General features: G+C 31.7%; 13 protein-coding genes across 13 annotated transcripts, besides 3 other annotated features; 9 read left to right on the top strand and 4 right to left on the bottom strand.

Moving 5' to 3' along the window:
* Nucleotides 1-10: 10 nt before the first annotated feature.
* TVAGG3_0079960 (elongation factor 1-alpha 1 family) lies at nucleotides 11-1,403 on the bottom strand (the record flags this gene model as incomplete). The annotated part of the gene is made up of 1 exon (XM_001328923.2): nucleotides 55-1,368. One exon carries the CDS (start codon nucleotides 1,366-1,368, stop codon nucleotides 55-57), a length of 1,314 nt encoding a protein of 437 aa, XP_001328958.1.
* A 1,450-nt stretch (nucleotides 1,404-2,853) lies between these two features.
* TVAGG3_0079970 (uncharacterized protein) lies at nucleotides 2,854-3,734 on the top strand (the record flags this gene model as incomplete). Its single annotated transcript, XM_001328924.1, has 1 exon — nucleotides 2,871-3,665. The coding sequence occupies one exon, from the start codon at nucleotides 2,871-2,873 to the stop codon at nucleotides 3,663-3,665; it is 795 nt and encodes a 264-aa protein (XP_001328959.1).
* A 186-nt stretch (nucleotides 3,735-3,920) lies between these two features.
* TVAGG3_0079980 (uncharacterized protein) lies at nucleotides 3,921-5,426 on the top strand (the record flags this gene model as incomplete). Its single annotated transcript, XM_001328925.1, has 1 exon — nucleotides 3,921-5,033. The coding sequence occupies one exon, from the start codon at nucleotides 3,921-3,923 to the stop codon at nucleotides 5,031-5,033; it is 1,113 nt and encodes a 370-aa protein (XP_001328960.1).
* Nucleotides 5,427-5,575: 149 nt separating this feature from the next.
* Nucleotides 5,576-7,170: a mobile genetic element.
* A 1,232-nt stretch (nucleotides 7,171-8,402) lies between these two features.
* Nucleotides 8,403-8,450: a mobile genetic element.
* A 2,658-nt stretch (nucleotides 8,451-11,108) lies between these two features.
* Nucleotides 11,109-11,205: a mobile genetic element.
* Nucleotides 11,206-11,625: 420 nt separating this feature from the next.
* Nucleotides 11,626-12,003, top strand: TVAGG3_0080020 (uncharacterized protein; the record flags this gene model as incomplete). Its single annotated transcript, XM_001328926.2, has 1 exon — nucleotides 11,626-12,003. One exon carries the CDS (start codon nucleotides 11,626-11,628, stop codon nucleotides 12,001-12,003), a length of 378 nt encoding a protein of 125 aa, XP_001328961.2.
* A 607-nt stretch (nucleotides 12,004-12,610) lies between these two features.
* Nucleotides 12,611-13,574, bottom strand: TVAGG3_0080030 (endosomal sorting complex assembly domain family; the record flags this gene model as incomplete). The annotated part of the gene is made up of 1 exon (XM_001328927.2): nucleotides 12,618-13,556. One exon carries the CDS (start codon nucleotides 13,554-13,556, stop codon nucleotides 12,618-12,620), a length of 939 nt encoding a protein of 312 aa, XP_001328962.1.
* A 467-nt stretch (nucleotides 13,575-14,041) lies between these two features.
* Nucleotides 14,042-14,617, top strand: TVAGG3_0080040 (uncharacterized protein; the record flags this gene model as incomplete). Its single annotated transcript, XM_001328928.1, has 1 exon — nucleotides 14,042-14,617. One exon carries the CDS (start codon nucleotides 14,042-14,044, stop codon nucleotides 14,615-14,617), a length of 576 nt encoding a protein of 191 aa, XP_001328963.1.
* Nucleotides 14,618-14,822: 205 nt separating this feature from the next.
* Nucleotides 14,823-15,554, top strand: TVAGG3_0080050 (uncharacterized protein; the record flags this gene model as incomplete). Its single annotated transcript, XM_001328929.1, has 1 exon — nucleotides 14,823-15,554. One exon carries the CDS (start codon nucleotides 14,823-14,825, stop codon nucleotides 15,552-15,554), a length of 732 nt encoding a protein of 243 aa, XP_001328964.1.
* A 121-nt stretch (nucleotides 15,555-15,675) lies between these two features.
* Nucleotides 15,676-17,799, bottom strand: TVAGG3_0080060 (nuclear export signal receptor protein; the record flags this gene model as incomplete). The annotated part of the gene is made up of 1 exon (XM_001328930.1): nucleotides 15,676-17,799. The coding sequence occupies one exon, from the start codon at nucleotides 17,797-17,799 to the stop codon at nucleotides 15,676-15,678; it is 2,124 nt and encodes a 707-aa protein (XP_001328965.1).
* A 58-nt stretch (nucleotides 17,800-17,857) lies between these two features.
* TVAGG3_0080070 (uncharacterized protein) lies at nucleotides 17,858-18,909 on the bottom strand (the record flags this gene model as incomplete). The annotated part of the gene is made up of 1 exon (XM_001328931.1): nucleotides 18,118-18,909. One exon carries the CDS (start codon nucleotides 18,907-18,909, stop codon nucleotides 18,118-18,120), a length of 792 nt encoding a protein of 263 aa, XP_001328966.1.
* A 1,163-nt stretch (nucleotides 18,910-20,072) lies between these two features.
* TVAGG3_0080080 (RNA polymerase II transcription regulator recruiting protein) lies at nucleotides 20,073-21,500 on the top strand (the record flags this gene model as incomplete). Its single annotated transcript, XM_001328932.1, has 1 exon — nucleotides 20,079-20,567. One exon carries the CDS (start codon nucleotides 20,079-20,081, stop codon nucleotides 20,565-20,567), a length of 489 nt encoding a protein of 162 aa, XP_001328967.1.
* Nucleotides 21,501-22,241: 741 nt separating this feature from the next.
* Nucleotides 22,242-22,922, top strand: TVAGG3_0080090 (uncharacterized protein; the record flags this gene model as incomplete). Its single annotated transcript, XM_001328933.2, has 1 exon — nucleotides 22,242-22,922. One exon carries the CDS (start codon nucleotides 22,242-22,244, stop codon nucleotides 22,920-22,922), a length of 681 nt encoding a protein of 226 aa, XP_001328968.2.
* Nucleotides 22,923-23,033: 111 nt separating this feature from the next.
* TVAGG3_0080100 (uncharacterized protein) lies at nucleotides 23,034-23,270 on the top strand (the record flags this gene model as incomplete). Its single annotated transcript, XM_051221996.1, has 1 exon — nucleotides 23,034-23,270. The coding sequence occupies one exon, from the start codon at nucleotides 23,034-23,036 to the stop codon at nucleotides 23,268-23,270; it is 237 nt and encodes a 78-aa protein (XP_051106982.1).
* Nucleotides 23,271-26,133: 2,863 nt separating this feature from the next.
* On the top strand, nucleotides 26,134-27,527 carry TVAGG3_0080110 (cilia- and flagella-associated protein 100 family; the record flags this gene model as incomplete). The annotated part of the gene is made up of 1 exon (XM_001288488.2): nucleotides 26,659-27,525. The coding sequence occupies one exon, from the start codon at nucleotides 26,659-26,661 to the stop codon at nucleotides 27,523-27,525; it is 867 nt and encodes a 288-aa protein (XP_001288489.2).
* Nucleotides 27,528-27,787: the final 260 nt, after the last annotated feature.

A 27,787-nucleotide genomic window follows, 5' to 3' on the forward strand; every position in this document is an offset into this window, starting at 1 on the left:
AATATAAAAATTAAGTGAGAAATGTTCGTAGTCTTTATTGTTAGTAATGGTAATTTACTTGATTGGGTTTGGCTTCTTGTTGACGGAACGGATAACGCCGACAGCGACTGTCTGCTTCATATCACGGATGGCGAAACGGCCGAGTGGTGGGTACTCCTGGAAGGACTCGACGACGAGTGGCTTGGATGGGACAACCTCGACGATAGCGGCATCATCCTTCTGAATGTATTCTGGGTTCTCTGTAGCCTTCTTGCCGTGGCGACGATCGATACGCTGGATGAGCTTGTCGAACTTGCAGGCGATGTGGGCTGTGTGGCAGTCGAAAACTGGCTGGTAGCCGGCGTGGATCTTGCCTGGGTGGTTGGAGATGATCATCTGAGCTGTGAAGGAAGCGCATTCGACTGGTGGGTCACGCTTTGTATCACCAACGACGTAGCCACGCTTGACATCAGCTGTGGAAACGTTCTTGACGTTGAAGCCGATGTTGTCACCTGGAAGAGCCTCTGGAAGGGATTCGTGGTGCATTTCGATGGACTTAACTTCAGCTGTAACTGTGGATGGGGCGAAGTTAACGATCATGCCTGGCTTCATTGTGCCGGATTCGACACGGCCGACTGGAACTGTACCGATACCGTTGATCTTGTAGACATCCTGGAGTGGAAGACGGAGTGGCTTGTCGAATGGGCGCTTTGGTGGCTGAAGGGAATCGAGGGCTTCAAGAAGGTATGGGCCATTGTACCATGGCATGTTTGGAGACTTCTCTGTCATGTTGTCGCCAGCCCAGCCGGAGATTGGGACGAAGCGGAACATTTCTGGCTTGTAGCCGATGCCTGTAAGGATACGTGTCATTTCTGCTGTGATTTCGTCGAAACGAGCCTTGTTGTAATTGACTGTCTTGTCATCCATCTTGTTGACGGCGACAATGACCTGCTTGATACCAAGGGTGAAGGCAAGAAGAGCGTGTTCACGTGTCTGGCCTTGTTCAGCGATACCAGCTTCGAAGCCACCGAGTGTGGAGTCGATGACAAGGATAGCAGCATCAGCCTGGGATGTGCCTGTGATCATGTTCTTGATGAAGTCACGGTGTCCTGGGGCATCGATGATGGTGAAGGAGAACTTCTGGCCTTCGAACTTCCAGAGGGAGATATCGATTGTGATACCACGCTCACGTTCAGCCTTGAGGGAGTCCATAACGAAAGCGTACTTGAAGGAGGACTTGCCGAGTTGTTCAGCTTCCTTTTCGATGGCAGCAAGTTTACGCTTATCGAGACCGCCGCACTTGTAGATGAGGTGGCCTGTTGTTGTGGACTTACCTGCATCGACGTGTCCGATAACGACAATATTGATATGCTCTTTCTCCTTACCCATGAGAAAACAAAGTGCTGGGCCATGGTCAATCAACCGCTCTCAATTATTCAGAGGATTTGGATGGATAGGTGGCTCTCAATTTTCTATCAACGACCATTTTAAATTGTGAGTGATTTCAATGGCTAAATTTAAAAATTATCTGCATATGATTTACATTAATATTTAAAACTTAATGTATTGAGTAAAAAAATTGAGGACACAAATTTATCCGATCTTGAAGTGTTTAATACTTGATTGTCTCTAGAGACATTTTTATGACCATATCAATGCATTTTAGAGTTAAATAATCAAGATATTGATTTTCAAAAATTTTATCGTGGTATATGAAGCCTATAAATTAAGTCCTGTATTTGAATAATGATGAACCGTTATTTCAACTTGAAAAATAGAGTGATTCCATGTCTTAATTAAATATCATTAAAATAGGATCTCTATGGGATAGCAAGCATAAGATAAGAGCTTCTGAATCAGCTGTTCGTTAATGAATTAAATCACTTTGTTCTAAAATGATGATATAATGTGATTAACATGCCAATAAGAATAGCAGTCATTCTTTCTTCTTTGCTATTTAATTAACTACAGCTGAGATAATATATGTGACAACTTCATGTTTATTAGGGCAAATTCTGAAATGAATTGATTCTTCAAAATCTTATGTTTCTTTATCATGAATGCATTCATTAGGAAAAATTACAGTCCCGTGACTTCCTTTAATGAAAATATATACTTCCATTATGTTTGATTTTGAAGTGAAACAAATTTTAATATATTATTATAAAACATGAGGAACATTATCTCATTCGCTTCATAAAACTGCGATTATCAGTTTGTTTTTTGGCTTCAGTCATTATTCGGCAACAATTGTTCTTATATTTCTTCATAACTGACACTATCCAAACACAATCACTTTGATTGAATCTAAATTGGAGAAAAGCATGAATTGTCTTTAATGACTACATCAGTAAATCTTTTATTATTTTAACTCAACAACAAAACTTATTAAAATCACATAATTATTCAATGATCAAAACAGTTATACGATGTCTGGCTTGCAACCAAGCATAAACGAATTCTTGCAAATTATTTATAACAACCTAAATATATTTATATTCTAAATGTGTATTATTTTGAAATATAGTGCTACATCAGTAAATAACTTAGAATATGCAGCAAACTTTGTTACAATGATATGAGATATAAATGAAGAAAATTTCGTACTCAAACGAGGGCAACACATGTGTTATTACCAGATAAAATGAATTTGGTGCCTAGAGTGAATACAATTGTGCTTTATTAAAATTTGCTTTGGATTCAATCTTCAAAATTGAGGATTGTTGTCTGCAAAAGCGTCAAATTAGAATCTCATTTTGCACGTCTGGCTTATTAAGATCTATATTCGTCAAATCTAGCAGTTCAAATATTTAGAATCTTCGGATTTGTAAATTTTTTTTTGTAATGATTTTGTAAATATTTGAAAATAAATCGTTTGAAACGCGATATACATGTCGCGTCAAACCAGTATTCGTGCATCATCTAAACACGAGTTTCCTTCCAATCCACGTTCAGCTAGAAGACCAGTTAGAACTGTTCAAGGAAAGCGTACTGGAAAATTCTTTTCTCCAGAAACAGCTCCAACTGCCGAAGAAGTCGGTATTCTAAAGCGTGAACGCCACAATCTCATACAAGAAAAGAGTCTCTTAAAAGCAAAGATAAAAAGACTCGTTGATATAACACACAGACCAGAAACTTTTACATCTCATCCAAGTACAGACCCAAATTCCTTAGAAAGGGAATATAAGCAAGTAGAACAGTTATCCGCTGCCAAACGTGCTGAAATTGCTCAGCTTAATACATCAGATTTGGCAGCAATTATTAACGAACTTCAAGAAGAATGTCTGATGTTGCATATGGAACTGGCTCGCGTTGTTGCTGAAAAGAAGAACACTGATTCAGAGCTTAGAGAGGTTACAAAACAGCTACAAGAAGCGAAAGCTCAATTTCATCCAGATTTGGAAAAGAAACAAAAGAAAATCATTCGAGAATTAGAAAGACAAATTACAGAACAGAAACTTCGAAACGGTAAAATACGCCAAAAATTGGATGATAAAGAAAATGAAATACTAACTCACAAGCAAGACGAAGCACACCTCATTATCCTCAAAACTATTGAAGACCTCGAGAATAAGATTCGAGATGAGCAAAATGCAATAGATAAAAGTAAAGATGATATGCGAATGTTGGATGAATCCAGTAAACAGGAAATTAACGAACTAAGACTTCAGCTTAGCCAAATTTAAGTAGTTTTACTTACTATGATAGTTTGTCTACTAAGATAACTTTTTGTTTTATATAATAAAAATGTAATATGTTTAATTTTCAGGCTCAGTAGCTATTGTTTCAAAGTATTTTGCTGTTTGCGTTCTTTAACTGTAAAATAACGATTTTATATATTTAAAAAATTGAACAATAGTCAAGTCTATTTTATTTTTACTCTAATGTAATACATTTCTGAACTACTATTAGATAAATCAGCATAAATTCTTCATTTTTTTATGGCGAAACAAATTGTTGAGAGAAATCAAGCTTTTGTCGAAAAGGTTATTAAAGAGAATGAAACTCTACTATTAGCATATGATCAATTAAAACAAGAATTAGCAGAAACAAAGTTCGAATTAAACAATTGTAAAAAGAATACTTTAAAAGAAATAGAGCCAAGAATACAAAAACTACTTGATGATCATAAGGCAGAACTAGCAAAGCAAAAGGAAACAATTTCAGCAAAATATGAAGCAGATATCGCTCAATTAAATTCCGATTTTGAGAAAAAACGTCTAATACTAGTACAACAAAATGCTGACACAGAAGAAAGATGTCATCAAAAACTAATTAAGCTAAAAGAACGCGCCTTAGGGCGTGAAAAAGAAATCAAAGACGTTATGAGTAAAAGAGTTGAAGAAGTATATGCAAAAATTGAAGAAGCAAAGCAACAGGCAAAAAGAGAAGAAGAAATTGCTAGAACTGCATGGCAAAAATTAATTACAGATAAAATTCGAGCTGAATTTCAAGAAAAAGCCGAACAAGATGCCAACCGTATCAAGTCAAGGCAAGAAAAAATGCTTATGGATGTTGTTGGAAAGCTAGAAGCCGACGCCCATGATGAAGCAAATCAATTAAAAGCACAGCTCGAAAAAGAAAAGCAAGAACATAAAATCGTTGAAACTAGATTAAGATCTCGAATCGAAAATTTAGAACAAACAATAAATACTATGAAGGAATCAGATAAAAGCGAAAAGCACAGTCTAGAAGAAAAAATATTGGATTTGAATTCTCAAATATCAAAATGCAGGTGTAATGAATATAGAGACGAGATTAAAACACTGAATAATCAAATAAATGATTATAAAAATCAAATACAACAATTAATTCTTAAACAAAATAGTTCTAAAAATGCTGAGAATCAACAAATGCAACAAATAAAACAAGAAAATAGCAATCTTAATAAGAAAATCCAAGATTTGCAAGAACAAATTAATCAGATTAATGATCAACATAAAAATGAACTTTCTCTTATTGCTGAGAGAGTGAAAAAGACTGTTGAACTCAAAGATGCAAGAATTCAACAATTAATAGGCCAAATCGAAAAACTCACCGGCCATCCAATTTAAATATTTGTTTGGTGCTGAATAATATTCTTTTAGAACCATCAATTTTATAGAACAATTGTACCAACCTTAGGTTCGTCAGTGATTCATTTAACATCAATGAGCTTTCTAATCGAAATCCGAAATTTTTTGGTAAGTTATTCCAACAATATTGCTACAGTGTTCAAGGACACAACAATTTCATTCAAATATTGATTTGTTCCTATAAGACGTCTCACGCATGAAGAAGTCGAAATATTGTAAAGGGTAGAGTTCCTCATTGCAATGAAATGAATCTTTATGAGTTGTGATGAAAGATATCACAACGTTCTTACAGTTGGCAAAGAATTTTTTGCAATTTTTTTTATGGAAAATAAGAAATAAAATAAAATTAAAAAAACTATAAACAATAATAATACCAATACTTAAATTTATTTTAATGTCACTTTTTTGCGAAATCTCTTCAAAAAATTAATTTGTTATTATTTTGAAGAGGTAGGGCAACGATAGGTCAAACAGGCTTCTCTGATAGATTTCCTTGCCTTTTGGATATGCTATAATTTATATATAGATCCAAGGTGATGTGATTTTTGCATCCCTGGGATGGACGATACACCCAAAGTGTCACCTTTTTGGGATAACATGAATTTTAAATATCATGAGAGTTCTGCAAACCATATGCACAATATCTATTCAGCCTGACTTCTTGTATATATGAGTTAGACTTCTTAAATATTGTGCTTGGGGCGATATAAGTATTTCCGAGATTACCATCGTGCTCTATAGTATGCTACTTCTCCCTGGTTCTAGCTCAGTTCCAAGGATATTGGCGTTCAAGGATTTGGCAAGGTCCTTCCGAAGTCTCTCATTCGATGAGAGATTTCGGAAGAATCTTGCCTTAAAGTACTCCAACTCTTGTTCTTTTGTTCCTAAATAGTGAGAAAAGTTATTTGACTACTTAAGGTAGAGATTATCCGAGGTCCCTCATTTGATGAGAGGCCTCGGATAATCTCTGCCTTAAATTGTACACTTGTAGTCCATGAGAGTGTAAGTATACATTGATAGGACAGCTTTCTTCTGAAGTCTTAGATTTGATGAGAACCTCAGAAGAAAACTGTCCTATTTTATAGTAAAAGGAGTTTCAGGAGCTCCAAAGCTCCCTTTCGTAAGGATTAGGAGCTTTGGAGCTCCTGGTTCGGAGATGTGTTTCGCATCTTTCATCAGAAAAGGACATTTACCATCTGGGACTCTGTTGATGGAGATCAGGGAGCTCCAAAGCTCCCTTTAGTAAGGATTAGAAGCTTTGAAGCTCCTGGTTCGTAGACGTGTTTCGCATCTTTCATCAGAAGAGGCCAAATGGTAAATAGCCTCTGCTGATGAGCTTCAGGAGCTCCAAGGCTCCCTCTCGTAACGATTAGGAGCTTTGTAGCTCCTGAAGGTAAGGTAGGATTGCTCTGATCTCTAATCAGTAGATGCCATGCCTCATTATGAACTCTACTGACAAGAGATCAAGAGCTCCAAGGACTCCTTTTTTAGTTAGTGGCGTTCTCACCATTTAGTAGGATTGCTGATCCTACTAATGAAGTGATCACTTAGTATACGTTTTGAATAAATTGAATTTTTTTTAGAATTTAGTATTTTTTATAGACATCACATGTATATTATAAATACATAAATATATTCTTTAATTCAAAAAATTCAATTCGGTTTTGGGATGGGCATCCCAGCCCCAAGTATTCAATTTTATTCAATTTTTAAAGAATTTTGGGTTGGGATGCCCAGACCAAAACAAGCTTTATATTTTGATGTGTAGATACGTATGTGTGCATCATTGTTGTGTTATATATTATGTTTTTAATGAAAAAAAATCTGATTCAAAAAAAATTATCACTAATTAGTTGATAATATAAAGAAAAAATAGATAAATTGTATGTTTTGAGAGTATTTATCCACATTCACTCATATGAATTTCATTAAATAGTGTCTTTTTACTCCCAAATTTATTTTGAATTATTGAAATCAAAGAAAAAAAATCAGAAAAATTTCTCGAAATTTTTATTTTCAAAAAAAAATTGGATTTTATATTGAAAACTGACACTGGGAGGACGATAGGGCTGGGATTGGAGATACCCCGCTCACTTGGGAAAAATACGGATCTATACTATAATATATAGCCTAGCATGATAGGATATGATGTCAAAAGTTAGAACATAACTTAGGATCTTGAGAAAAATGAAAAACAAAAATTACATAAAAAAGAAAAATTTTATCTAATTTGTTTTTTTGGACCGAATAAGTAATTTTATTGAATTTCAATACGACACATAGATTTTATTATTAGTAATAAATATAATGCTTTACTATTAACAAGGAACCTAAACTAATGAAAATTTGATTTCAAATATTGTATATGATTATCATAGATTACCAAAATATATTGCTATTTATGAGGATATAATATTGATTATTAGTAAATCGTATAAATTTAATAAATATACCATGAATATTGAATGAATTTCTTGATTCATAGGGGTAAAACGCGCTTTTATATGATTTAGACAGAGAATTTATGAGATGTAAATAACACAATAAAGGTTTATATTGAATATTTTCTAAAAATAAATCGAAATTATAAAAAACAATACATTTATTCATTGAAACTACTTGGACAAATATGAAACAAGCATTCAGGCAATACTTTTGAGACTTCAACGCATCTGATAATTTTTATATAACTTCACCTCTTATGCTTAGAGTGGAGGTATTGAGATCGTATAAGTATAGATGAGCTCACATTCAGATATGATGTGTGAACTTCTGTTTTCACTGCAATTTTGAATCAGAATAAACTCAAAACAAGAATAAAATGATATACTCACTCTCTAAATGTGTTCGAGATTTAAAGTTGTATGAATAAAACGATTCATCTTTCGAAGCCTCCCATTTAATGAGAGACTTCAAAAGATGAATGTATTCATGTAGATGAAATACTATATATGACCATGTGTGATACTAAAGATATCAAAATGTTCATTTTTAAGTGCAATAGAAGGGTTATCTCTCGTAAAATCTCAATTTAAGGAAGATTTAGAAAGAACTCCTTTCCTAAGTAGATAGTGTGTGGTTTCTGTCTTTTGGTTGATCAGGAACTATGAAATTAAGTCGGACAGAAAGAAGTTCTTTCCAAAACAGACTCCAAATGAGTTGTTCGAAAAGAACTTCCTTCTGTATATGGATAATTGTAGTTACCGCACTGAAGTATGTGATTGTGATGATGGAGTTCTCGATAAATCTAAAATCGGATTAAGATTAATTGAAAACTCAAGTAATTCTTTGAAATCTTGTGTTGTCTGGCACTATAATAACCAAAGAATGAGAATATTATGTTGAATGATGAGTACGTGTGCTCGGCATTCGCCGAGCGAATTGAGTTTAACGTACTATGAAAAGTGACAAATTTGGGCTTTTTTTCCTAGGGTTATGATCTCTTCCTTTCTGCTCAATACGACAGAAATGAAAGAATGAATTTGTACTCCCTAATTGATTACTACAATCTGTATCTATCTTTAACATAGAATTAGCTGCATTGTGATTTATACTCCAGAATTATTCAATTTAAGATCAACCTCGTAAATTTTAATCATATTGCACCAATACTCCTACGTTGAGATAAGAACATGATTATACATACCAAAGCCCCATATTAAAAATCAAAATTTAGCACCTCCATTATGCAACCACATTATTCGTCGCAAATAAGTATATTTACGCATATTATGATGCATATTCACACAACTCGTATACATGAAAAGTTATTAAAATCAGACAAAATTATTGCAATAAGGAAAAAAAAACAACTTTATTATATATGTTAGTAATGAATTACAAATATTTCTACAAAGAATGCTCAATACTTCATATAATCTTCGAATATTTCTTATTACAAGTTAATACATTTTGACTCGAACATGATAAACAAAAGCTGACACGCTGATTACTACATTTATGAAAATATAGTACGTTTCCATTCATCTGTTTACTTGTTTTTGTTGGAATAAAATCATTTTTTTTTTCTTTCATGAAATAAGAATTTTGCTGCGAAAGCAATATCTCTAACAATAATTAATACATTACGTCAACTCTGGAATGAGTATTTATCAAATATGATATCAAAATCAAAAATTAGTTGTTTTTTATGAGTAAAAACGATGTAAATTGATTATTTGACTAATTATCAAATACTTTGATTTTCCAAATTTTTTTCGAAATTGATTTTTTCATGTGAAAATTCAAATTGTTTAATTTCATTTTTGAAATTTTGAATTTTTTTTGGAATTTTGAGTTGATCAATTCAGCAGAATTGATAATGCTATTGCTTTAGGGCATACCACAAGGTGATGAATAAAAGGTGAACATTAACAAATTATTTTAAATCACAAATATCATCCTCATCAACTTTAATTCTAAAAAGAACTGTACTGAATTATGAAAATGCATGATTTACATTATTAAAATCTTTGAATGAAAATAGTACAAGATAAGTTTTTATTCATTTTTAATTAGATTTAAACGAAAAACTACTCCATATTAAAATTTAAGTCGAGAAATCGTATTTTGTTCTTATTTGTTAGCATTTTGTAGACATTCTAATCTTGAATTAATTTGTTACATGATATTATTAACAAATTTAACTGAAAAAATATGTTAATATGGAATAAACCATGATTATATAAGCTATCAATGCTATATATACATATGTAAAAGATTCATATTAACTCAATTAACAAAAATGATAGATTTTCATAAAGGTTCAATCTAGGTTCGTCCGAAAATTTTGATTTTTATATAGAAGACATAGTTTCATATACATAATTAAATTTTCAAACAAATTTGATCATACCATTTATTAAGCAGGATAGTATATTAATTACTATCAGTATAAAAATATAAAAATGATTATATTTAATTATTGCATAATTTAGTCAAAGAGTTATAAGCCTCAAGTGATCGTTATCACCTTCAATGCACGTATACTTTATTGATTCATAGATATTTAATCTATGTTTGACATGTTGTTGTCGTCATTCGTTTTGTTCCCATTCTTCCTAAGTTAGAATTAGAAAATACACCATCCACATCATCTAATTTGGTCCTCAGCGATAGATTGGTTCATTTTGGAGGAGTCCCATCAGACAGTTTTCGAGCACCAAATATCAAATTTTAATGTATACAAATCTTTAGTGATTTATCTCTTTTATGATGAGTAAAAGGTTTCTGCTCATCAACATTTGATTTCCAACATATATGATTTCTAATTGCAATTATTTACTTTCTTTTTATAATCTAACTCTGTGACTCATACCATAAATTAATTATTGGAAAGTGTCAATATGTTTGGCACAACGCATGGCGGAAGATACCAAACCATGCAGGGAATATGATACGTTTAAGATCTCCGAACTTTTTTTCCAAAAATTTTCTATCGTTGCCCTACCTCTTATTTTGAAAACATAAACGACGTCTTATATATAATAAATTAATAATGCAAAATTTCCAACCCTGAAGAGATAATGTGATTGCCCGATTCTACCAAGTTAGTTGAAATTTTTTTTACCGAAAAGATTACTCATTTCTTTTAAATATTATTGTTTTATAATTTTATTTTCTTTAATGTTTATTTGAAGACTTCAATAAACGTTCTCATTCTTTGTGTGACGTTATGCAGCTTCTTTGCAAGAATATCAAACTTATGTATTCTTATGTCATCAATTTTGTTCAATTAATTTACAATTTCTGTCCTCTGTTCAATCATAATGTTTTGTAATTATGCTTTTCATTTAAATTCATTAAAAAGATAAATTTCGACATTTAAAAATCTGTCCTCTTTGAAAAATTTTGAATATTATTCCGCCAATTTTTAAAATATTTGCTTCTTAGGTTCAAGCTTAATGATGATCAAATACATGAAATTATTCAACAGAAAAGAATTGTTATGCTATTTTATAAATGCTCAGATATGCGATTAAAGTTTATGTATGTTTGTATGTAACTATATTTGTTTAGAAATAAAATTATGAACTGGGGAAATCAAGTATGTTTTTAGGCTTCTATGAGGTGCCACTTAATCCATATGTTTAAAGGCTGTTTTTCAATGATGCTTCACACCAGTTGTCATAAATTTGAATTAAAGTCAGATTTATACATATTTTAATTGTAATTTTTGCTAAAAATGATTATATTCCATACATATACGATTTGTGTTAATATTAATTTGTGTTCAATTCAATTTTGGGCAAGAATTCCAAAATATGTTAAACTCCTTTTCTTTTGTAAAGTCTCTTATTCAAATTTTTGATAGAGGTTCACTCAATATTGAGGCAGAAAAACGATAGGGAGACTTTACGTAGGAAAATGTGTTTAGATTCTAATTTAATTGTGGCTGCATTCGATCTATAAAAATATATTTCTAATGTTTAATGTTATTTTGTCAGAATCGTAGCAATTCTTGTTTTTTTTATAATTATTATGATGTTTTTCTTTCTTCTTCTGCAGTATTCTCTTATGAAAGATAATCAAAGCAAAGAAAATAAGAAAGAAATAGGAAAAGAGAGAAAAGTTGTCAGTAGCAATGAAACTGAATATTCCACCAACACCCGATTACTCTAATGATCTAAATCCGAACCCTCAATATGATAATCAAGTACAAACTCCTTACTCTTCTGAACCATACGCACCTGATCCATATTCACAGACGAACCAATATTCAGATCCATATGCCCCACAGCCGAATACAAATGATAATCAGCTTCCTCCACAACAAACACCATCCTCTATTTATGATGAACAATTAGTTCAACCACAGCCAGCTCTAGACCCTTATGCTGTGGATCCCGTATCTCAACAACAACAAGATAATGATCAAGATTCATCTCATTCAGATAATGATCAAAATTCACCTCAGGCATCACCAGATTCAGACCCTTATGAATTGTAATTAATCTCTATTCTTTATTGTTATTTGTAAATAAAACTTGATTTTCGGAACTGTAAAATTAAAAATGTTATATGTTTTTTCAATACGTCATTGACAACGAGCCTATGAGATATATAAATATTGAATATTGAATAAAAATATCATATTTTTTCCCAAAAGATGTATTATTAATGATGAAACCAAAACATTCTGCAGAATAAAGTTCCTCATTGCAATGAAATGAATCTTTATGAATCGGGAAGAAAGATATCACAACGTTCATACTGTCAGCAAACATTGGGTATTTTCATATGCTGTTTCTTCATCCAATCTTTTTAATTCTTTTTAATTCTACAATGAATGTTAATTTTTGTAATTCTTTGCATATTTTTCCTGGAAAAGAAGACATTTGACGAGCGCAATAATGCATCTTCACCAAAACACATTGTTGTAGTTTATAATTTATACATCAAATAAAAAAATCAATGAAAATAACTTTTTTTTTATTAATATTGAGTTGAATTTACCAGAAGACCGCAAATAAGGAGCATTTGTTGACACTCGGCATTTGGTGTATGAAAGTGGAGCGTAAATACAAAATAAATAGAAAAAATATTAAAAAAAGGAAATGTTTTTTAAATATCAAGTGAATTGACAAACGCTTCATCGAAAATTAAGTAGTTAGACTTGAATTCGAACACTTTGTCGTCAGGAAGAGGCATCTGAGGATTGGCAGTTCTCAAAATTTGATCACATGTTTCAAATCTTTGGCGCATATCGCTATTTAACTGAAGGAATGATGTCTTCTTATAAATACGTGTAATCTTGTCCCAGATTGGCAAGTAAACTTGAACATTTGACTTAACAACGAAATGATCTTGAATTTCGACCTTGCAAGAGCCAAGTTCCATGTTTTCTCTGTGTGTAACACCGCCTCTTGATGACTGAGTAGTGTCAAAGTCTTCATAAAGGCCAACTAAAGCAAATGAACAGCCAAGGTTAACTGTTTCGCAAAAAGCTTCAACCTGGTCCTTGTTCATCTTCAAAGCTTTAGTTGAGAAGTCGTAGTTGTTCTTTAAGATCTTCATTTGCTCAGCATAATCAGAATCAGTAATTGATCCATCCATTTTCTGTTGGCCGAGAGCTTCTGCTGCTGCAATGATTGAATAAAGATTTGCGTAGGTTTGAAGGTTTTTCTTTGGAATTGTAAATTGGATTTTTTCAACTGTTGGATAACCAAATGTTGGTGCACTTCCAGAACGTGGTGGAACAACAGGAGAACTTCCGAAAGGCTGTGGTGGTTGTGTTGTTGGATAAGGTCCAGAATTATATGGAGCAGCGCCAGGGCCTTGATATGGTGATGGATAGCCTCCATATCCTGGTTGAGGAGCTGGCTGGCCATATGGAGCTGGATATGGTCCTGAGCTGTATGGAGATGGAACTTGCGAGCCTGGATAGCCTTGTTGCGGCATTGGATAACCTTGAGTTGGTTGGAATCCATATGAACCTCCTGGACGACCACCAGGAATTGCTCCACCCATTGGATTTCCCGGATTATATTGACCTGGATACATTTATAATGGGAAAAAGTGACATGAAAAATTTATCATCGGAGGAACGATTTTTTTTAAGGGTGCACTTACGCCCCTATAATTCCACTAAAATTTATAGCATTAATATCTCAATGAATATACTACTTTTAGACGTTTTTTCAACGGATATACATGGAGAAACTCTGATACTATAATCCCTATAAATTTCATATGCAAATGAAAAATTGATAAAAATTGGAAAGCAATTTACTAACAAATAAAAAATAATTATTGCAATGATTCTTGCTCAACCAGCTTAGATGCTGTGGTGTTGTGAAATAAAGTTATATTATGAACAAAATCATATTTGAATTGACAAAATTAAGTGATAACCTTCTCCAACTTAAAAATATAGCTAGAAATATCAAATCTTTATCACAATTTCTTATTGATATTAGCACTAAACTCAGCATCGTAGATAAAACTTTTTATTTTCTTTTTGATATTTCTCATTTAGGATCTATTGCATGACTTTATCTGATGATGACGAAGGGTTTTATTGTCCTATTTGCAATGCTGATCTAACAGAGCAAGATAGCATGTGGAGACAAGTTCATATTAATAATTGTTTAGCCAAAGAAGGAAAGCCTGAAGAAAAACCATGCCAAGTTCAGTTATGCCCGATATGCAATATGGATCTAACTCATGTTTCCGCAAAGATTGCAGAATCACATATTAATCATTGTTTAGATTCTCAAGCTCAAAAAAATTCAATTAAACGCACATCAGATCGTTGTCCATATTGTGGTGCGAATCTAAAAGGACTCACAGAACGACAAAAGAAAGTTCATCAACAAATGTGCAGAGAAACTGAAAAAGCAACTGATTCATCTATTTATCAATATCCAAAAGTTGTTGAAACACTCGAAACTCCAGCAGAGTGGGAAGTTGCACAAGAAGTTGGACCAATAACCGTTGATTCGAAACTTCCGAATCCTAAAAACGAAGAGGAAATTCCAATATTTGGCGAAGTATTCACAACAGATCAACTTCAGTTCGTTGATAAGCATTTTTATTCAAATCTTCCAAATATTGCAAAATAATGTTATAATTTAGCAATTAAGCATGCCAATATATGAGATATCAATATAATTGGGTATCCATATGAATGAACATATTATTATCTAATATTTCATTCTTGTTTCGACATTGTAAACATTGATTTAATTGGATTTATATTTAATAGACCTTATATATTTCTATGCGGTTTAATCGTCCATTATTTTTATATTTTTAATTTTACATTGAATGATAAGTAGCAACCATCAGAAAATTTTTTATTGTTTGTTCAAGCTACTTAATGGGATTGATGGATTGAATGATGACATTCATGCAGCAATTGTTAAATCAAAGGATAAAACAAAAATTAACAATCTTTTTGTAATCAATGATCTTATGATACAAGTTGATACACTTCAAGAGGATGAGATAGATTATGAACCAATTTCGGAACTTCTATTCAAAAATAATTCACCTCAATATATTCGAACAATAGATTTTCTCAACTACATAATAGATGAACTTAAAAATTATTCTATTCGAGTATTTTCACCTGATTTGTCCAATTTACAATATTTTGATTATGATAAATCGAAAAATAATATTTTAAGCTCAAAATATCAATTTAAGAATGAAGAATTCAACCTGTATATGATACTTTCGTGCAATTACAACCAAATAAATCTTGCTATTCTAGATGAAAATAATATTTGGAATATTTACTCGAATCAAAACTCTTTATCGAGTTCTATTAATAACAAAAACGCAAGTGATAAATTACAAGAACTGATTCTTGATGAAAATCATACAAAATTGTTTTATAAAAAAACATCTAATAATAATACAGTATTTTCTGCTCCAACTCATGTACTTAAGCATAGAATTAACAATGTTTCCATTTCTCAGTTCTTCGGTGTAGGGATAGCTCTTATTGCACTAATTTTAATTATAAAACTAATAGGAGGAGACCAATCATCATAATAATATATCTAATTGCTATGTTTTTGTATAATTTTGTTAATCATAATCTAAAATTCATTCAATTAATGATAAATTTACAATTTTTTTATGGTAAAGCTATAGAAAATCTTTACAAGATAATTTAATTTACTAGAGAAGTAACTTCACTGTGAATTTCTTTAATCTTTTTCTTAGTCTCGTTAATTTTGAGTTTCAACTGTGAAATTGCTTGATCTTTAACAACAAATAGTTCTTCTGCTCTTGAACTGATCTTGTTTTTCGTTGATTCGTGCTGAGAAACAAGAGAATTTATTAATTTCAAATGATTCTTTTTTTCTCTATCAATTTCATGTGAAAACTTTTCTAATTCACTCTGCAATGCCAATACTTCTTGTGATTCTTCTTCCTCTTCCTCAAAATTGTATTTTAATAATTTTGCTTCGAGATCTCTTAAATTATCAGCATAATACAGCTTCTCGCCTCTCATTTGGCTAAAGTTATCTTCATTTGAGCTTCTTTCAGCACTTAAATTTTCATAATTTAATTTTAATTTTTCTAATTCTTGATTTAATGACAATAACTCTTCGTCAAGATCAGATATTTCATTATCAAGGTTATATATTATAAGATCATTATTCTCTGAAGCTTTTTTAATTTCATTATTTTCCATCTCTTTCATTTCTTTGACCATGTTCTCACGGTTCTCCTGTACATTATTTACCTGGCTTTCCAACTGCTTTTCGAAGTCAGATTTCAGTTTTTGCTCAACAAATAATCTTAAATTTTTTTCTTCTTCGGGAGAAAGCTTTGGAACTTCGATTTGTTGAGGAATTTGGCTCTTTGCATTTTTAACGTTCTGACGAACAATTTTTCTTCGTTTTGAGAAAAATGATTTTTCATTTTGAATTTTTTGTTTTGTTTCTTCAAATAACTGCTGTAAATTATTATCCCTATCTGTTTCTATCTCAGAAATCTGTTTCAGAAGTGCATTTTTCTGAATTTCGTATTCTGAATTTAAATTATTTTGAATTTTTTCAAATTTTTGTCTGGCAGCGATTTCCTCTTGCGAAATGAACACTCTCGGCTTGAATATCTTTAATTCATCAAATGCAGCTTCATGAATCCTTTTAATTTCGTTTTCGTGTTCAATTTCCAAAGATTCAATATTTTCTTCATGTTCTTGCTGCAATTTAAGGAAGAATGGGTAGAACTCTTTACTACATTGTTCTCTGATCTCTTTTTCTCGCTCTTTAAGAAGTTTTTCAGTATTTTTTGAAAAATCAAAATTTAATTTCACTTTTTTTACATTTATTGGAGCATTAACAATGTCATTGATCTTAGATGTTATTTCTGATATCTTAGATGTCAATAATTCGTTCTCTGCAAGCTGTGTTGCTGCTCTGGATTGTAATTCTTCAATCATTGCTTTGTAGCGGTTTTTCATCTCTTCCCTTTTACGTTGGACTTTGCCATCGAAGCCTAGTTTCCTTGATTCTAAGTCATTCTTGATTTTGGCAATTTCATTCATCATAAAATCAATATTCCTTTCTTTTTCTTGAATTTTTGTATGCAATTGGGATATTGCATCTTTGTTTCTTTCTGAAAACTCGTCTGCTGCAGTTGTTTGCCGTTTTGGACTTTTATTTGAAGATTTTAATTTTGAAATTGTCATTTCTGGACTGTAAATGTTGGAAATCATAGTTTGCAGGTATTTCTTTGGGGTTTTGTTTGGTGAGGAGTTAATAAGATTGACTAAATCGTTTTCTTTTTTGATGAAAAATGTTTGAATTTGTTTAAATCGAGATGGAGCAATGTTTTTCGTATTCTCATCGACTAAAAGTGTAAAATATTTATGTAGTATCTGTAAACCAACAACAGGTGAAGAAAGAACTTCATCTAAGAAAGAAGGCCATTTTTCTGGGAAATCTTTAATAGCAATCATTGCTACAATAGTAATCAATTGTTTATTTATTATTGAATCATAAGATTGTGCATGAGAAAATGCAAAATTTCGAATTTGATTTTGTAATTCAATGTTTTGAGAATCAGATGCTGAAAGATAGTTTATTATGATATTACACGCAACAATTTGAGCATTGATTTGGCCGGATTTGAGTAAACCAATCGAATAATTGATTGATTCTGGAGATTCGATGAATTTGGCAACTGATTCAACTGATTTTTCATCCTGTTTGTCTGGATCATTTGAAGTTTCTGAAATAACTTTGATAACTTTCTCTATATCAGGATTATTTCTCTTTTTCATCACTTTACATTGTCAAAAATTATAATTTGACACTTTACAAAAGCATAATTATTTATAAAAACAATTTAATAATTAAACATAGTCAAAATATCTAATAGAGGTTTGGCTGTTCCTTCCTGAGAAGGAGAAGAAGGATGAATAGAGATGTACTTTTAGTAGATGTTTGTACAAATGTTGGTGAAGTATTCAAGAAAGCTCACAGCAACGCTGCTGAACTTAGACTTTATAGTATCACTGGCAAAGTATCCAGTTTCATTAACAATTTTGACATCTAGTTCATTGAATAACTTATTAAATATAATATTTTAAAAATTGGAGTCATTGGATAGTTTGTTTGATGTTGTTTGTGGAATTTTCTAGACAGTATTCAATTAATGTCTGAGAATGAGTGGATTTCATTTCATAATCGTTAAGATCGCGATAATATTGGATACGTTTTGTTCTTTCTGATGATTTTTTGAGATTGTCGAGTTTAGATATCAATTCTTTTTCTTCTTTTGGTAAATTTTTGGAGTTTTCAAGATTTTTGCGTACAATTTCAAGTCGCTGATTCATATATTCGTAGTCTCTTTCTATGTTTGAAATGTTTAACTCTTTTTCTGCTGATAATTCGATTTTCATATTTAACATATTGAGTTGATTCTTTTTTACAGATAATTCCGTTGTTGAATCGCGTAATACTTGCTCGGGATTTAATGATATATTATACTTTTCGTTTCTAATATGTTGAATTTCTGAGAAAACGTCATTATTCATGTTTGCAATGAGATTTGAGCGATTCTGATTGTCTTTTTGTAATGATATATACTTATTTCTGAGTTCTTTGATTTCGCTTTCTAATCTTTTAACTTCACTTGTTGCTTCATCAAGAATTTGAACATGATTTGGGGGTAAACGGGATGTAATTTTGTTAATCCTTCCAGAATAATCATCAATGAGGAGATCTTGCTCGATTTTACCTTTGCGATATTTTTCAAGATCTTCTGTTAATTGCTCAACTTCTGTTTTCAGGCTTTCAACAAGTCCTTGACTTCCAGGGTTAAATAACCCTTTGTTTTCTGCTTGTTTCTTGCCTTCACTTTTTGCAAACAAATTCAATACATTAAACATTATTCCAAAATGGCTTAAAACTATCAAAAATGAGTTGGCCAATCTTATCAATATGAAACATTGATTCAGGACAGTTCATTCATTAAATAAAGCCTATAATTGATTTGGATTTATACTATTTCATAGAAACAAGATAATAAATATTTGCATACAATAGGTTGAACTCAGCGAATTCAAATATATTCAAGAAACACATTTATATTATTAGTGGATTTTGATTCCTTCCAGAAGAAACTTGAGACCCCGGTACATTACACTAGTATCCGAGGCCTCTGAGATTAAATCCTCCAAAGAATTCAAACAGATGCAGCTATCTATCATTCTTTCAACCAATAGAAGGAATTTTAGATAGCTGCATCTGGAAGTGGGATCAGAGGATATCTATAGCTTTCTTTTATAAGGGTTGGGTGCTATGGAGCTCCCGGAAAGTCTTAAAAGTATAGTGCAGGCTATGAAAAAATAAAATGCGAAAAAATGGTTTACAAAAGGGGTGTTCTTTGTGACTCTTCTTTTATGATTTTGACCAGAATGCAAAAAAGCGATTTTATGTAAATCTTCACTCTTTGACACTTAAAACAGAATGCTAAAGCAGGTATATAAATAAATGTATATGATTCTTTATGTTTCTATCAAGTTTTAAATAAAATTCGGACTTGAAATTAGGAATTTAAGCATAATTAGAATATATTGTTCTACATGCTGCTAGTGCAACTTATACAAGCTCAGATTTAATATTTTCCTCACTCTCAGTGAAGGAACTCTCAGCATTAGAAATGTAAACTATTCAAATATTGAATGGCACACCTTTTGATTCACATTTTCCTCAAAAATAAATCTTTTCTTTTATTTAATCGTTTTCGCATTAAATGCAATCATTGATATTACTAAAGATCGATAAATGATGCGGACATTGGCGATCATTCGGGATGCGATCAACGATTGACACTGGTTCTCAAAATAGCGATCAAGATTTCAAACCATTTGAAAAGAATCTGAAAGTGAAATTTTTTAATAAATTTGAGATAACCACATAGAATTTTTTCAATACAATTTAAAGTTAATAATGATGAAAATATGTAATGGAACTATAATAGAAGAAATTTAGAAAGTTTCTCTCAATTTTCAAGATTTGGGAAAACAATTCAATTTCTCAAATCTCATATTTTTAAATGATGTTAGAAACGCCGAGCCAGATGAAAAGCTTTTTCCATCTGCCAAGTATCCTTGATCTTCCACTTCCTGCACCTGAAACTCAGTTCTTGCAGGGAGCTAAGAAATTTTTGGAAGAAAGTCTCACAGAAAATCAGTCACCACAGAGCCGCACAGAGGAAACAAAAGTCGTTAAGGGTCTCTGGTCTGCAGAAGAAGACAAATTGTTGGTTGCTGCAGTAAATGAGTGTCATCCAATTGTGTGGGATGTTGTGGCAGAAAAGGTTCCAGGTAGGAACGCTATACAGTGCAGAGAAAGATGGCGGTATAGACTCGCCCCTGATCTTAAAAAGTCAAAGTTTGAGACATGGGAAGATCAACTGATTCTTTCAGAACAGAGAAGAATTGGTAATAAATGGACATTAATTGCAAACAAATTACCTGGTAGGACAGCTTGTGCCGTTAAGAATAGATGGTATTCAGTCCTTAGAAACCTGAATCCTTTCTAATTTTCTGGTTTTTACTATCAGTACGAATAAATTGTTTGGTTATATTGTATCTTAATCGTTTACCTATTTTTAAATAGAAATGGTCACTAGAATTCGATGTGAACGAATGAATTTAATAAAATTAGAATATAATTTAAACTATATATGGTAACCATTAAACTTACCTGATATACTCAACTAAAACAACACCGATTCTGAGATTTTTTAATTTTTCAAAAAATAAAAATCTAAATTAGAAAGTTTATGAAAAAAAAATTCATTAAAACGGTTCAAAATTATCTTAAATGCAAAAGGAAAATACCGAAGAACTTCATTTCAGTATCGGGAAATGGGGTTGCATCGCGCGTTATTAACGCTTGCGATTGTTCTCCTTATTGTTCACATAGTAGTCTTTGTAGTAATGTATAAATTACTAAGACGTGAATCATATACAAGACGAATACGAGGTAAAAAGGATATGTTATAAATTATCGAATTTTGAAAATCCCAACAAGCCCGAAATAAATATCCGGCTTATGTGCGACCGATCATTATATCAATACATGATTTTTCTCAAAATTTGAAAATGCATTTTACAAATTTATCATAAATTTTATTACGACTGATTTCATTTCAATGTTTGCGAACTATAATGAAATTTACCCAAAAAATTGTTATGATTACCCTTAAATTATGAACGAATATTTTAACTGTATTCATATATAGGCTTAAAACATGTACCAATATAAAGTATACAATAAACGCAATATCGCATTATGCGATATCATCCCGTTTACTATATTTGGAAATCATATCAAGTTTTTAAGCATGAATACTGCTGTTTCAACCCCATAACCCACAAACATAATTGTCTTTCCTATAAGTTGTAATTATTATTATAAAATCATATCATTATGATGAAGCACTAGATTAATAAACATATTAATTTGTTGATGTATATAAAAAGTAATTTAATATGAATTTTTCGCAAACACACAGTTAACCACGTCAATTTAGATAATCATCTTGCAATGTATGTGTAAAATATTCTTAAAATCTTTGTTCTCAATCAGGCGTACAATGCCATAACAAATACATTGAAAGATAGATAAAGTCAAAAATCAGATTCTGCTTTCTTGATTAGCAGATGAAAGTTTAGATGGATTCATTTCCCAAGCCTATATATGGTATTTTACTAGGAATAAAGCTTCACATGTCTTATTTTTTAGTAATTCAATATGTTATTTTAAGTCCGATGGAGATGAATAAAGTTTAGTGAACTAAAGTTTGAAGATACAAACTTACAGCATTTCTATATGCCAAAAAAATCAAGCATTGGTGCAGCACATTAATGATGTAAGGTATTTTTTCCTATTTTGAGTTTTAAAATATGAAATATAAAATAAAATGAGATAAGAAATAATAGTTTATTCAAAAAATGTGCAGAGTATCAATCCTATATGCATCAGAAATGCATATTACTATGTCTATTTTGCTGGACACCGAATATTGGTACAAAGATTATTGATAATCTTGGACTTGATTTCGGATTTGCTGCATGAAACTTGGGAGCTATGAATAGATCAATTACCCCATTTTGAATTTCCTCTTATTTTCCCTCAAAACACTTTCCATGAAAATTACATCAAAAGTGTCACTTTTGGTACATCAAGTTTTAATTAAAAATTTTTAATAATGGCTGGATATCTCGATAATGGACTCAAAGAAATAATTGAGGATATTAGTAATGAGATCACAAATAGCTATGTATCTAATAAATATGTAGGCTCTTTGGATAGGCTCATTCCTTTCTGGAAATCAATTTCAGCCAAATTAGTAACATACATCTTCCGTAATGACGGTAAGTGCATAGAAAAAAGTAAAACAAATTTTCTAAGTTTCGCAAGTGATAGAGCAGCGATTGAAAACTTGAGCAATAATCAGAGTTTGCTTGGAGTTAATAAAATTTTCGATAATTTGCAAGCTTGCTTATTGAAAATGGACGACAGAATTTGTATTCGCAAAGATGTGAACAAGTCATTACGTGAAGTATTGGAAGAGTCAAACCATGCTAGACTTAGCGAACAAGGAAAGCAAATTTTCCAATATCTTAACAAATCAGTAGTACCGTTAACCTTACCTCAGTTCCTACTCTCCGAATTGATATATATACATCGCCAGATTGACCTCCCAACGTGCAGCATGGATGCTATCATAATAGCCGAAGCCATGAACAAGCCAGCAAGGTTGGCCCAAATATATTTGGACATACTAACTAAGCCTAATGGCGCTAAGCTTTACATGGGAAGTAATGAGGACTTTATGGAAATCCAAGAAATTAATGATGAGTTTGGCAAATTGTACATAGATGTTTAAGTGAAGAATCCGATGATGAATTGCAATCAGACTTTCTTGCTTCATTTTTCAGGAATGAGGGAAGATATACATTATAGGAATGGCAATACAATAAAGGTTCCGGTTATCAGCATGTCTTATCTATTCCTCGGAAACCTGATGCAAGATGCCTACTCTGATGTTCCTGTCCTTGATGCGTTCATTAAAATCAGGAAACTGTTTTACGGATACTCTGGAAACGAACTGTATGAACTTTTGACCTTGAAAGATTCTAGTCCATTGTTGACGACTAATAAGAATATGACCTTAGCGGACGTTGAACAGTTACAAAACAGAGTTTTGGCAGTTAACAAAGGGGGCGCCCCTTAATAACGGTTTATGCCCAAACAGATTATCACAGAGGAAAATTAGACGGATCTAATGGCCATGTTTTCAATTTGTACTTTGATGCAATCATGAAAATGCACAACATTCCAAGATACAGTTACATCGTCATTGGTGATTTCAATTGGTATCTAATAAATCGACGTGGCTATTCATGCGCAAATCTTTTGGCTTTACGCATAGACGATAATAAATTCGAGATTACTGTGGTCTATTCTAATCAGTTCTACTCATTGAATGAAACCAAAAATTCTGTTCGTCGCGCAGCGATTTCTCCAGAAATACCACTTCAGGAAGTAGATGTGAAGTCATTTTACTTGCTTGCGTACTGTAACATAAAAAGCGCTGAGCCTTATTATCACGAAAAGAGAGGTTCTCCGTTATGATAATCAGTACAAAACAGGTGTCGTTTCCATTTTTACTTACATTTTCAAATATTTATGTGGCTTTCTTTTATATATTTATTTATTTATTATTTACATTTTTCTTATAATAAAAACACGATTTTGACTTAAATAGTTTAGCTCAAAAATATATTTTGATCAAATAGCACATAATGTATTTATTGAATTTGATTGATTTGAAATTTGATATTTCATTTTTCTAATTTTTATTGAACTAATACATGCAATAGTCTGCCCGTACAAAATAAAACTTATCAGAGTACGAAGGTTCAAAACTTAAGCAATGCATTTCACAAATAATAAAGAATGAAAACTTTATTGGGAAATACAGGCGTGCAGCACTTTCTTGTTGTGCAGTAAAGTTGACCAAATTAGCACAACTTTTCCTGCAATTTTGTATAAATTAATAATATCATATAATCTAATAATATATAGAATCTTATTGAAATTCCCAGGGCCAAAGTCGAGATATAAGATGATTGAAAATCAAAAATTGAAATGCATTCATATTTCTCATGTAAAATACATTTGCGTGAGTAATTCCGACTAAAAAATCAAAAATCTATAAACATATTAGAAATCTCCAATAACAATGTTGAACTTAATAATCTTAATAAATTTATACATTGTGTCATGTACAATACATCATCAATATCAACTGTTCTCTAAATATCTATGCGAGCTCAATAAATGTACCAAGATAACACCGAATTTTCAACGAAAGAAAATGCAGGGGGTAACACCTCGGAGTGACGGCAAAAATTTTGGATACTATCGAATTCTAATGTATGTTAATGTATATGTAAATCATTTTAGAAGCTATTCTATTACTTTGAAATTGCAAAAAATACTCAACCTGAAGAAGGTTCATCCGAATCAATGTGCATTGAGAAAATATAGATGGCTATGTTCTGCTGCCTCATCCCATCAAAGGTCTCTCTAGAGATATTAATGGTATATAAATATCCTAGATATTTTTTTAATTTTATGGTTAAAGAGTGACTGTGTCTTTAACAAGATAGGTTCCATTCTTTCAAATCATTAGTAAATTTAGAGATTTTTTTAAAGAGTTTGTTTATTCTACGCAATCTAAAATGTTTATATACCATTCAGATTTTTTCTCACCAAGACGAGGAAAGTATGGTAGTATTCCAACAAAATGAGTCCTAAAAAACAGTGTTTGCTCTGTGTCTCTCACATAAATTCTTAGTCGGTTGAGTGTTCGAGGGTTGTATTAAACAAATCGCTTTGTATCTGGATCCATGATTAAGAAGTCTTCTGGTTTAGCTTTATCAACAAAATCTCTTATATCTTGTAACTCTTTTTGATCTAAAATATTTTTACGCGATGGAATGTATTTAGTTAACATATGATCTTTGAATACATCACAATATCCAAAATCATCATCTGTTGCAGCTCTGAATTGAAATTGTTTCGCTTTCCATAATGTTTCAGAAAAATACTCGGGAAATGACTCTTCATACGCATTTGATATGTGACAATATAAGAAATATTCGTGATTTTTCCTGATAGCTGTTCTTTTTATTATTTCAGGTGTTTGCTTATTAGCTAAGAAACTTTCATAGGACTGTGGATAATTTTTACGTTCGGGATGCAAACCAATCATGTATGAATCATATAAATACATTAAATGCAAATAAATTTGTTTGAAAAATCTAGGTATTTGCTCGAAATAATTTGGTTCAGAGTACATTAAAAATTTTGATCAAAAAAATGTTTATGTATTGAAAAGAAACAAAATTGATCTTTCAAGGATTTTGAGGTATGAAACAATTCTATTAGTTAACAGAAAAATAAATTTTTCCTATGAAAAATTTGAAAGAATAAGAATACCGAAAATCATATTAAGGAATTCCGACCGACCACCTATCTCCTCTCAAAATTTTCAACTTTGGAATGTCATATCTTGGCGAATACGAGGTTTCAGTCCGAATCTCCGGTACATCTTTAAATACTGGTATATATAGTATTTAAAAACTTTTTTTTACGAAAATAGTATTCGCAATTAATCAGAATATACCTTCATTATTAATAGATCCAAGCAGATGAAGTAGATCTTCAAATTGAATTTTCGAGTTGGAGGAGATTTTTCTCCATACGAGATCCTTAAAAATTGGATCCAGATTCGAGGTTTATTCATGATTTTGAGATTGCACTAGATTTTTTAAAAAAAAAAAAATCACTTTAGATTCCTCTCAAGCTCTATGCATAAGGATATCTCTATATGAGGAAACTACCTGTGCTATTAATTTCACGGCAAAAACTCATGGTGCCTGTGCGCAGAAAATCAATTGATTGAGCTTGAGAGCGAATTTGTAGAACGCACAATTGTACATCAGCTAAATGATATGAATCTTAGCATTCATCAATCTTTAAAATTTTGGACGTTTCTAAAATTTGACAATAAAGATTTTATGAGAATTCGAAAAGATCAAGTATTAGAACAAGTTAAATCTGATTTTTCACATCTTCGACCGCTTTCAGCACGTCGTAACTCCAAATTTACGAAAAGAGATAAAGATAATCCCTTTAATATCCCGGACGTTACCGACGTTTTTGCAGAGCAAGATAAAATTGTTCAAGAACGTCAAGAAAAGATCAAAGGAGCTCAGAAGTTAACACTTAAGCAAAGACAAATGCTTCCTTCACAGGTAACATCACAAAGATCAATTCGAGAGCGAATAGAGCAGAAATTCAGATCACCTGAAAAGAATAAAGATACCGATATTAAGGGTGTTACTGAAATTCGTCAAAGACAGCAACATACAACGCAACTTTTACAAGAACAGCGTGAGATTTTCCTAGCAAATCTTTTGATAGACTGCCATCAGCGAGAACTTGATAGAATTAACATTACTAAACAGACCCGCAAAGCTAAATTTGATGAACTTCAACTTACTCTTGAAGAAGATCAGAATCGTCTTAAAACTGTCCGAAGGCAACTCGAAATGACTCGTGATCGTGAGAAATTAATGCTAGAAGAACAGATGCGTAAACGTACTGAGATAGAAGTTAAAGTTAAACGTAAAAGGCAAAACGTTGATGTTCTCAAGGTGGAACTAAATCAACTTGAAGAGAAGAATGCCAATTATCTTTTGTACGGAAAACTATTGGATCAAATGGAAGAAACTTATGGCACTCGTCCCTCTACAATTTCCGAATTTATTGACGCATTCGACAGATTAGAGCATGAGAATCTTTTCTTAATACAAAATTCTAGGCAACAAGCCAGCAAATATGAGAACTCTCAATACGAAGTTGAAATAGAACTTGAAGAAACAAAGAAAGACATAAATGACCTTGAACAACAAATAGAAAAACTGAAAGAACAAAAGAATTCGATACAGCTACTTAATGAATCGAACCATGATTCTGTAGATCTTGATGATAAACTGGAGCAATTACAAAATTCAATCTCGAAAACATTCGTTAAGTGTTTCCCAGCAGCTGGAAATAACCAAAACTCCTTAACAATGTTGAGTATGATTGAAAATGAGATAGAAACAATGATTAAGAGGCTCGATTTGATTAATGATAAAGAAATGATCGCTCAAAAGGTCAAGCAACTGAACAACCAAAGAAGAACAGAGTACAGACTGGAGAACCAGGCTAGAAATGAGAAGATCCAGCTTGAAAAGAAGCTTGCAATGCAAGAAAGAGCAACTAAACCAGTCAAGAAGAGAAATGGAAGACCATTGGTTGAAAGAATTGTCATCGGTCAGACAAAGAAGAAGAACACAGCTAAACTTGAAGCTGAGCAATATGAAAAGGAAAGATTAGACAATTTATTGTTTGGTGATACAATCTATGATTGAACAGCTATATTACTTTATTTTTAATTTGTTTGTATGTAAATTATCTACTTACTTAAAACTTATATTGATGGGTACAATGTATATAAGTCATATAAAACTGATGTGAAAAATAAGTGAAAATAATGAACAAAAATTATTAAGGATCTAGTTTAGAGAAATAACGGTCGGGATCTCCAAAATCCAAAATATAAGCTTAAATCAACTTTGTAAAATTTCTCCAAACTGAATTTTAGAGAAGATTTTTCTCCAAACTGGATACCCA

This window comes from Trichomonas vaginalis, chromosome IV (assembly GCF_026262505.1).
Source record: "Trichomonas vaginalis G3 chromosome IV, whole genome shotgun sequence".
NCBI lineage: Eukaryota > Parabasalia > Trichomonadida > Trichomonadidae > Trichomonas > Trichomonas vaginalis.